An 11,417-nucleotide genomic window follows, 5' to 3' on the forward strand; every position below is an offset into this window, starting at 1 on the left:
CAATGCTTTAGACAAGTCAGAACACAAACCCAAACTTTGGCTCAGATATGTTGACGACACCTTTGTAATTTGGCCACACGGGAAGGAAAAACTGGATAGCTTCCTCACACATCTCAACAGCCTACACCCCAAAATACAATTCACTATGGAAATAGAAACCAACAACCAACTTCCCTTCCTTGACGTCCTAATCTACAAAAAACCTGATGGCTCCCTAGGACACACTATCTACCGGAAAAAAACACACACCAACCGCTACTTACATGCACAATCACACCACCACCCTGCACAAATAAACTCCGTAGCCAAGACTCTCATCTCCAGAACCAAACGCCTGGCTGACGAAGACCACTTGACAACTGAGTTACAGAATCTCTCAAATGTGTTAATTGCCAATGGATACCAGCAAAACAGGGTTACGAAGCTAATCCAAAAAGAAACACCCCCCAAAAACCAAGACACAGAAGAAAACAATGGCATAGCCCTCCTTCCTTATATCAAGGGCACTACAGATAAAATTAGCAAAATCCTCCATAAACACAATATCAAAACAGCCTTTTGCACCAACCAAAAAATAGCCAATATCCTCAGAAACCCCAAGGATAAAATTCAGTTGGAAAACCAAGGGGTCTATGAAATACCCTGCAAAGTCTGCCCAGCCACGTACATTGGACAAACAAACAGACGAATAAATGCACGGATCGCAGAACACAAGAATGCCGTCAAAAAAGAAGAAAAAACTTCCTCTCTTTTCCAACACATGAAAGAAACAGGACACGAAATTAATTTTGCAGATTCCAAATTGCTCTTTAACATGGAACATCACCACAAGAGAATAATCATGGAAGCCATCGAGATAGAGAAACACCCTCACAACATGAACAAGCGTGACGACACATCCCGCTTGCCAGACATCTGGAAATTAGCCCTCCCCACAAAATCTGACACCAGATCCAGAGGCACACAGAACGCCATCACCAATCAACCACACCAGACCCAAACCCAGACCCTCTCCACAGATAAATTACAGACACCATCCAGTAGCCAAACCAGGGTGGCACCTCCGGATGCTGCACCCCCCTGCAATCCCTACACAGATCTGGCTGGCACAGGCCACAAAACCACAGCTCGCCCCTATACACGAAGCCAAGCCAGAGCACAACCAAGTGCAGTACAGCCATCTTCTCAGAAAAACTCTTCACAAAGTTCAAGAGTTCAAGACACGAAGGCTTTAGCAACTAATCCACACCTAATGACCCACCTAAGTGGGATTCAGGAAATCACTCAAGAAATCACTCAAGATATCCCTCAAGTAATTAAGGAACAAAAGAAGAAAAGGCACACCAGCCTGGGAACCTCCTCTCTGCCCAGAACATTGGAGGCTATACACCACACCTCCTCAACAGTATTTATAGGAACTCAAACACTGAGATCCTGCTCTGTTCCAGTAACAAGAAGCCGAAAGCACCAGCCTGAAGATGACGAGTGAGACCTCGTCGAAACGTCGCCTAGACACCCCAACTTTTACACGGGAAGACACCCGAGGACACCAAAACCTGCATATATATATATATATATATATATATATGGTAAAAGGGACACGGGTGGCGCTGTGGTCTAAGCCTCTTGGGCTTGCTGATCAGAAGGTTGGTGGTTCAAATCCCCACAATGGAGTGAGCTCCCGTTGCTCTTTGCCAGCTCCTGCCAACTTAGCCGTTCGAAAGCATGCCAAGTGCAAGTAGATAAATAGGTACCACTGTGGCGGGAAGGTAAACGGTGTTTCCGTGCACTCTGTTTTCCGTCACTGTCGGCCTGAAAGTGAGATGAGCACCACAACCCCATAGTCGCCATGGGGTCCTTTACCTTTTACACACACACACACACACACACACACACAGTATATGGTAAATGGGGTGGAAATGGAGTGGGTGTCTGGAAAAAAAAGACTTTTGCTATTCTACCTGCCATTAAACCTAATGGGTTCTGATTATATTCGATTTTGGCTTTAGGCGTTATCTCTGGAACATAACTCCTATTTAAGTTGAAAGTTGCCTGTAAGTTAAATAACACAAGCAAGCTGAATATGGGTTGCGGGGAATCTTATAGGGGATAAATCTGATTCAGTTTGCATTTAAAATCAAACTTACCAAACCCATACTTTCTGAAACAAGGTGTGAACTGAAATACAGCCATCCCCTGAAATACACAATTTTCTAAACTTTGCAATGCAGTTCTCTAGTCAAGCTAGCCAAAAATACACATACAGTCGTACTTTGGTTTGTGAATGCCTTGGTAAGTTTTGGCTCCCAAATGCCACAAACCCAGAAGTGAGTGGCTGTGGCTTCCGATTGATGAAGCTCCTGCCACCAATCGGAAGCCGTGCCTTGATTTTCAAACTTTTTCAGAAGTTGAATGGACTCCCAGGACAGATTATATCCGAGAACCAAGGTACGGCTGTATTAGGGTGAAGGGCGTATATAAATGCATATATTGGTGGCCATAGCATGTGAAATGCATTTACTCAGGAAAATTGCTTGCAGACATGCATATATTTTCAAAACTGTATATTACATATTAAAAGAAACTTGCACTAAAAGGCTGACACATTTTTGTAAGGGTTTTCCAATGCAAATTGCTGTTAAATTTAAGATAGGAAAAATTAGAATCTGAGATAACAGAAAGTTGACTGATTTGTCCATCTGTGCTTGAATGTATAGAGGGATGGAGAGGCTGACTATTCCTAATAATAATCTATAGTAACCTGAATGTAAAATGTATACTTAAGCAGGGTTTTTTTCCAGGTTTGAGGGGCCCTTGGCAAATAGGTGGATCCTTGCCTAAACTAGGACTCCCCCACAGTTTATTCATTTATTCATCCGTGGGCAGCAACAGGACTCAAGTTTGAAGACATTTGGTCTCTACTGGAAGCTAACATTTTAATTTCCTGCACTATAGCCCAGCACTGGGAAAAGGACATTTATTTAACAGGAACCCAAGTTAGGCACCAGTGGTAGGCACTGTGGGTTTTCCAGAGCCCTGGCAGCTGTCCGATGATTCTGGGTGCTGATATCAGGCCGGACACTAATCAGTATTGGTTGGAGCTTAAGGTGTCTATTTTTTTGCCTATTCCAGAATTCACATCAGCAGCCTGGATAGCTAAAACAGTTAAGATATTTTGTAGGCAATGTATTGCATAACAACATCTTCTTTGTGGATAACAGTATCCCTTGCTGTATGTGTGTTTTGGAACTCTCATACGATGCAAAAACTGTTCTTTGATGTTGTAGAATCACATAATAATTTTGCCTTTCCTTTCCTTAAAAACTAGACGCCAGCATGGAACAATTTACAGATATATTGTTGAATTTGATTTTCTTGTTTTTCATGTTTTTTATTGTGTCTCTTGTTTATTCGTAAAGACTGCACTTTTCTTAAGTAGGCATTGTATCTACAAAATTACAGAATGAAAACAAAAACTGTTTTCATACTTCTAAATGAGAAGTAACAAATGGAAGCATGATTTGAAAATATAGATGAACAGAAGAAGCAGTAGATTTGAAAGTTACATTGCTGCCATTTCCTTAAACTTCAAATCTTAATGTATTTTAAAATTGGATGAGGTTTTCATACCACTTTTGGTGATCCCCCTCACTGCTGTTTTAACATTTGTATTTTTTAAGATAGCTATGCATGTTTTATACTGTCAACCACCCTCATAATTTCTGCTGAAGGATGGTATAAATATCTATTAAACAATAAATCAAACTTTGGTTTACAGGTGTGTACCAGAAAGGCACCGATCATTTGCTATGGGGGTTCACATGCTCTTTCTACGAATTTTGGGTATGTTTTCTAAAACTTCTATACTTAAGTAGGAACTAGGAACAATGGTCACAGTTCTAAGAATCACAAGTGCCCTGAGGCTCCATAGTTACCGTATTTTTCGCTCTATAAGATGCACCAGACCACAAGATGCACCTAGTTTTTGGAGGAGGAAAACAAGAAAAAAATATTCTGAATCTCAGAAGCCAGAACAGCAAGAGGGATCGCTGCGCAGTGAAAGCAGCAATCCCTCTTGCTGTTCTGGCTTCTGGGATAGCTGCGCAGCCTGCATTCGCTCCATAAGACGCACACACATTTCCCCTTACTTTTTAGGAGGGAAAAAGTGAGTCTTATAGAGCAAAAAATACGGTATCTATGGAAAAGGAAGGATCAGGATGTTACCTGTACAAATGTAGGTAACAGGTGACTCGATCATGGCTGATGTACACTATCATTAGCGCTATTCAGGCTGAAGTTTAAAACATATCTTTCTTAAGTTGATATTGACTCTGGAGGAGATACTACTGATAATTTATTGCTGCTGATTTGTGTTTATTTTTTATTTAAAATACACATGAAAGGCTCATTTCATTGAATATTTTTAGATTTCATTAAATTCTATGTTGCTAGCCATGGTTTCTTTTGAGCAAAACTTAGTAATAAATAACTTGTAAATGAATATTGTTGATTTCTAAATAAGCAATATTCTTCTACATCCCATATCTCGTCTATATAAACTGCCACATATAGTGCTCCAAGCAGTACAATCTTGCCATATTTCCCTGATTTCTTATAATAACTCATGGAGTTTTGCTCTGAAGCACACTTTGTTACTCTGTTGTAGCTCTGGAGCAGGGTTGGAGACATGGAACAGACTAGTGGGAGAGATCCTTATCTCCCATATAGAGATGGGAAGGCCTGGGGAAAAACCTGGAAAACTTGGGGAAAAACTCAGGTTTTTTCCATTCTCTCTCTCTCTCTCCCCCCCCCCCAGTTTTCCCCATACTCCCCCTCCTCCGTTTTATTTCCAAAGCCTTTTTTTTCTGGAAAAAATGAAAAAACAGTTTGATATAGTTTGAATATTCCACACACTCCCACCCTTTTTTTTCTGGGGGAAAACAGCTTTGCAAAACAACAACAACATCAACAATCCTGCGGGAAAAGTGCCTCCCCATTTTTCCTGGGTTTTCCCAGGGCTTTCCGTCTGTACTCCGCTACTGCTTATCAGCCAAATCTGACCAGTGGATTGGGTCCCTCAGAGTGTCTCCCGTCACTGAAAATTGGTGTGTGGGGGGATTTGCCCTCCCTTGCTTCAACAGTTCCAAATTTGTCTGTTAGTTTTGTGTTAAGAACTTTGCCAGGCTCTACGTTTCATTTCCATTTTGATGATTTATCAAGCGAAAACCTATTAAAGATTGAGGGAAAACATCAATATGGTGACACTGGCTAGTCTGTACATTCAGAGGGCATCATCTGAGAAATGTTCTTGTTTGAGAGAGCACATTGCAGAGGTAACTGAGAACAGGAGGATCTGGATCATAATCTGAATCTTAAAATATGAATATATTTTTTTTGACAGTCAATTGATAGCATAGGGTTTATTCAAAACATTGCTATTGCCATTAGTAATAATTTTAGACATATAAACTACGTCTTTAAGTCTTGCAATCATGCATTTTGTTAAAGGCAAAAATATATTTATATTATTTTGGAATGCTTGAAGAGCCTTCTTTATTGGTTATAGAAGTCCACTATTGGTACAACACCTCTATTTTACAGCATGGTTTCGGCATCTGGGTTTGCATTTTCAGTTGTTGGTTTCCACCATTCCATTTTCTACAGGCAGCATACCTGGACCAATCCTCTTTGGTGTTTCAATAGACAGTACCTGTACGCTATGGGATATAGATAAGTGTGGACGTAAAGCATCATGTTGGACCTATAACAACCACAGAATGGCCTATATGCTAGTGGGCATAAGTAAGTATCTCTCCAAAGCCTTGTGCTTCAAATAGTCTGAGTCTGAACAATTCCAGTGAAGATATAGGATGGGGGAGGCACCTTGTAGTTAGAATTAACTGTTTTATTTCTCATTTGTCTGGTATGCTAAGCAAACTGAATACAGTGGTACCTCTGGTTACATACTTAATTCATTCCGGAGGTCCGTTCTTAACCTGAAACTGTTCTTAATCTGAAGCACCACTTTAGCTAATGGGGCCTCCCACTGCCACCACGCTGCTGGAGCACGATTTCTGTTCTCATCCTGAAGCAAAGTTCTTAACCCGAGGTACTATTTCTGGGTAATCGGAGTCTGTAACCTGAAGCGTATGCAACCTGAAGTGTCTGTAACCTGAAGCGTATGTAATTCGAGGTACCACTGTACATGGTCTGAGGATCAGCAGTTTCTGATTTTTATTGCTCACGAGGGGCGACCTAACGTGCCCTGATGCTTGCTGGAAGTTATTGTGACAGACATGGACAGATGTCAGTTTCATACGAATGCAGTGGTGAGACCATAAATGGCTGACAACAGACATGAAAGGGGAAACTGGAAGTTATCCCTTGTCAGGACAGACTCACCTCCTCGGGTGGAGCTGCAGAAATAGCCTCCCACCAGAGGTGTCACTGCTGCTTACCAAGAGGGGGGGATGAGGGGCTACCCAATGGTGAAACTCGCACTTCGTGGGCACACTGTTGGAATCAATCAGCTGCCCTGGTTGGTATGGTCACACAGCCTCAGCCTTGCACATTGGCGGAGGAAGGTGGGTGCGGGGGGGGCACACCAGTCCGAGTGTCATTCCTAAGCAGGGGTGACATTCGGCACTCCGCCCACCCGCGACTTGGACTCCCACGCCTACCGTGAGCTGTTGGAGGAAGGGGCAGGGGGACCTGCTGCACTGCTTTGCTGGTTCCTTCCTCTGCCCTTCCAGCTCACGTGCCTCTTTCCCACCCTCTCCTCCAGCCAGGAGTCACGGGCAGGTGGTGCGCTGTTGTGGGTGGTGCGCAGTTGCCCCATGCTCCCGGCTGGAGGAGACAGGCAGGCAGGGGAGAGGATGGGAAGGAGGCAGGCAAGCAGGAAGGAGAGAGGAAGGAAGCAGGATTGGTGGGTGCGCGTCTGGCTATCCCACGCCTTGGAGGGCACCCTCTATGCCCCTCGGGAATGCGCCCCTGCGCCCCTCAGGAATGTGCCTGCCCTGGGCAGCGCGGGCATATGATGTGCCACTGGCCTTGCAGTCTTCCACATGGCATTCTGGCAGGCCTCCCTCTACACAGAGCGCTATTTCTGCCTCTTTCTTGAGAGCCAGTGTGGTGTAGTGGTTAAGAGCGGTAGACTCCTAATCTGGTGAACCAGATTCAAGTCTCCGCTCCTCCACATGCAGCTGCTGGGTGACCTTGGGCTAGTCACACTTCTTTGAAGTCTCTCAGCCTCACTCACCTCACAGGGTGCTTGTTGTGGAGGAGGAAGGGAAAGGAGAATGTTAGCTGCTTTGAGACTCCTTCAGGTAGTGATAAAGCAGGATATCAAATCCAAACTCTTCTTCTTTCTATAGCTCCCTCAGCTGGCCCAATGCCAATTGTAGACTGCATCTTAATTGGCTGCCTTTTAACTTATCAATAAATCAATCAATGTGTGGAATATCAAAGCTTCAATATAGGTTATGTTGCTGAGATCTCCAAAGAGGTGTGAAAAAAATCTACAACACAGTAAACCGAAAGCTATCACTAACTGCTAAATTAGCAAAAGGGAAATTGTTAAAATGCTGCAAATCTTCCTTCTTTCCCTTTCGCAGGCGTCATCGCCAAAGTCATCTCCATCATTTTTACTATTACAGCAGTTTTCATATATAACCCTCCACCAGAGCAACTGGAGTCTTCAGAGAAGAAAGAAGAAGCAGTGACTTCTGTACAACTTTAACACAGCAAACCCCTAAATTTTTCATAGAAACTCTCACGCAAAAACTAAGACTGAAGCAATGGCTTTCTAAGAATGTGTCATAGCAGCTGGCTCTGCTAAATATGAATCATGCCAGCACCGGAGCACATCTTGAGCAACTGTTCAAAGGTTTTTGGTTTTTTTTAAAAAAATAAAATAAACACAGCCTGTCAGGTTTATTTCAGTCACCTCAAACAATGTTTCATTCAGGACAAATACCATGAGGTTGGATCCAGACTTTCCAGAAATGCAATTCCATTAAGAGTATTCTTCCACTAGGTGAGAAGATGGGGAGAAGAGGAAATATGTACTGATTTCCCAATTCCTTCCTCAACCTCCTCTGACAGCCTCCCAAATTTGCACCAGCTTGGGAGGAATAGGGGTTGGGGGTTGCAGAGGAAAGAGGAAACCGTCAAAAATTGCCTCCAGAAATAAACCCCAGTGGGAGGTACCATTGGATTGGAATCTCTTCTGCAAACAGAAAAGGCAAATCTGGATCCAATCTCCTAGAATGTTGCAGAATATAAAACAGCACTTTGTTTTAATCTTATGTCAAAGAGATGAGAGACATATTTAAATTTTATGTTGTTTCTTTCCAGTCATCAGCAGCTATGTGCAATTGGCTTTAGGAGCTTGTGTGCCACCAGCAGATTTATGACACTGCTGAACCCCACAGAAGCACTTTCTGTATGAAATAGCGGATACATGTAACTACTGTTGTTTTGCAAATAATGACAGCCACATGCATAGACCCCACTTATTCATGCAGTTGGTATCTCCACAAGCCCAGCAGTTGCCCCTATACTCCTGAGCATCTGACCTCACCTGTCAGTGAACTGTGATGCACTACAGAGAATTAGCCACCTAAGAGCTAAGTTTACTTGTTTAAAGCTCTTGTAATGTTTTCAACAAACCAGGCACACTGTGCAACAATACTGTTGGCTAGTTGACCATAGATGCAAAGTGTTTTAAATTTATTTGCACCTCCGTCTCTCAAAGGATAAATGTGGATTGTTTACATAGCTTGCCAGGTTGACAAAACCGAGTGCCTGTTTTGTAGGCTTTCTTTGACTTGTAGGCTTTGACTTGACAGAAATGGTACAATTACAAGATGTGAAAATCTTTCTAGCGATTTCCTTGAATTCTTTTGTTGAACCACATAAAGAAAAAATGCTCTGGCAAATGCCTCTGTTGTTCATATATATATGAAATTATATATATGCTTTTATATATATGAAAGCATATAGAATGTTATACAACAGAGGCATTTTGTCTTTGTGTGGCTCAATTGCTAGAAAGATTTTCACATGCAGGACCCAGTACCATTGTTTAAGTGTGTGTGTGTGTGTGTGTGTAACCATAGGAATACTAACCCAAAAAAACCCCCTCAATTCAAGAAGGTTATTTTAAGCTCTTTATGTTCAAGAAAAATGGTTGCTGCCATGTCTCCAAACCCATTTGATGTAACTACTTGAACCTTTGGCCTATGCCTGTTTATAAACAGACTAATTTTAGTCAGGAGAATCATATATATTTTATCTACTATTTAAACCTGAAAACTAGTTAAACCAATAACCTTACACATTTTTATGTACCTTACAGTGCCATTAGGTGTATGTCACCATTCATATATGAATAGTGGCAATCGCAGATGAATTATTATTTTTTGTATGTCTGAACACTCAGATACACAACTTTCGCTGAAGTGTATCTGAGAAGTGCAGAAAGAATATGTCTATATTTAGACATTCATAAAATTAATTTGTGATTCTTGTCATTCCAACGTCAAGTTAAACATTCTCATGCGTTCTCAATATTAGTGCCATAAAATGGAGTGCGTTGAATCTTAAACGTCTTCATAAATGCTAGGATACATGGGGATGTTATCATTTCCCACTTTGTTTTCTATCACATGTTTTTCCATTAATTCCAAAATAATGGTGAGGAGGGGTAATTTAGGATGCATTTACAGCATCTTATGCCCCCAGCAGTCATAAAAATATTGCCATTTTAAAGTATGGAGCAGAGAGAATGGTGCAGCTTCAGTGATTCACAACATGACTTGTCTGTTTTCATAAGGGTATCAGAAAAATGGTCCTTGGGATCATTGGCAGTAAAAGGGTTCTGTAACAGATCACCAAAAAAAGAAGAAGCCTGTACAAGTTAGGATCTCTGCAGCAGAAGCAAGTAATATACTTTACTCTTCCTGCTTTTCAGGCTTTTTCAGTTCTACATTTTAAAAAAGTTTTGTCTCAGTATTTTGTTTCACAAGCAATGCGAATCATAATCTCTTCTTGCAGTGATCTGGACAAAGTTATCAACCGTACTGTTTGTGTCTTTTTTATATAATGCAAATACATCCATAGGGTTAGAAAACACCTTTGGTTTTATATGTATGTTGGATTATTATGTTAAAGGGCTGATCATTTTAGAAGCGTTAAAATGCATTTCGAAAGAAATAGCTGGGGGGAACCAACTAACTTTCTGCCATTTTAAGCTAGCCTTATTATGACTGCCAGAACTTTTCTTAAACCAAATGCCTTAAAGAGTTCAGCCACAATCCAAAATGTGGGTGATCAGGGCAATGGGAAGATTTTCTTTTCTTTTCCTCCATAGCAATCTGGTTCTGTCAGATTGCTTTTTGCAGCTCCCCCTTGTGAATTGTGGGGAGTACTTTATTGCATTTAGACAAAATGAAGTTGCTTGCACAGAGCTCTTACATAACATTGGCAAACACATTTCTCTAAATTTTGGCGAGTAGGCTATGGTCCTGGACCCATTTATGTATAATTTTCCTGCAGAAATCACTGTGCTCTTTCAGATACCTTTCTGTACATACTACTATTTGGGTGCAGGATTGTATATAAATCCTCTTTCAATTACAGTGTGAAGAACTTATCAAGATTTGTTTTTTGGAGTTTTTAGTGTCAAATAGTATTTTCCAATGGAAACCATCTAACAGAGTAAGGTATGCTCAGGCTCTGTGGACATTATGATTTTGCTCTTTGCAAGCTAACAGAATGCTCTTTTATATTGCCACTAAGTGCCAGATAATTGCACTATTTTGTTGTATCAATAAATGTATTTGTGTGTACATATATGCATATCACACAACTCTATGCAAAGATCCTGAACAGACTGTACTCCTGTTGTGTTGAACAGTTTCACATAATATTTTGAATGAAAGAGTATTTATTTTAGAGTATCACACCAAGAGGTAAATGCCTTACAATTTTTATTTTGTTCAAACAGATTATTTTTAAATATTTGACTTGAAATAAAGTTTTATTTCAAATGTATTAATGTTGTGGATTCTGCTTTCTTTCTGAATGATTTAATAATGTTGTTACATTTGCTTATTAGCTTAAAAGTTTTAAACCAAATGTTACCTTCCAAATATAAGGCAAGACTTATGCGAAACCTGTAATCAGGAAGAATTTAAAGTTGCTGTCAGGGCTGTTTCCCAGCTTCTAGGTTCACTTACCTGTTTTGAGTCATATTGCTGGAACAACCACACTAGTGCCACTTCCACAGTTTTACGAGTGCATATAACATCTTTTTGCTTACATCTATGAAAAGCATGCGTTGTGTGAAGAAGTGGCTCATATTGGGCCATGAGAAAAGAGGACCAAACTTTTTAGCATTATTCCGCCAACAGATG

General features: G+C 41.0%; 1 protein-coding gene across 1 annotated transcript in view; it reads left to right on the plus strand.

Moving 5' to 3' along the window:
- SLCO4C1 (solute carrier organic anion transporter family member 4C1) overlaps positions 1–11,055 on the plus strand; it is a 49,234-nt gene extending 38,179 nt beyond the window's left edge. Inside the window, exons 11-13 of the mRNA XM_083403985.1 lie at positions 3,779–3,843; positions 5,665–5,802; positions 7,614–11,055. Of these exons, the coding sequence (XP_083260111.1) occupies positions 3,779–3,843; positions 5,665–5,802; positions 7,614–7,738 (328 nt within the window). The 3' untranslated portion in view covers positions 7,739–11,055. The remainder of the gene's footprint in view (positions 1–3,778; positions 3,844–5,664; positions 5,803–7,613) is intronic.
- Positions 11,056–11,417: the final 362 nt, after the last annotated feature.

This window comes from Podarcis tiliguerta (genome assembly GCF_965153285.1).
Source record: "Podarcis tiliguerta genome assembly, chromosome: 11".
In the NCBI taxonomy this organism is placed as follows: Eukaryota; Metazoa; Chordata; class Lepidosauria; order Squamata; family Lacertidae; genus Podarcis; species Podarcis tiliguerta.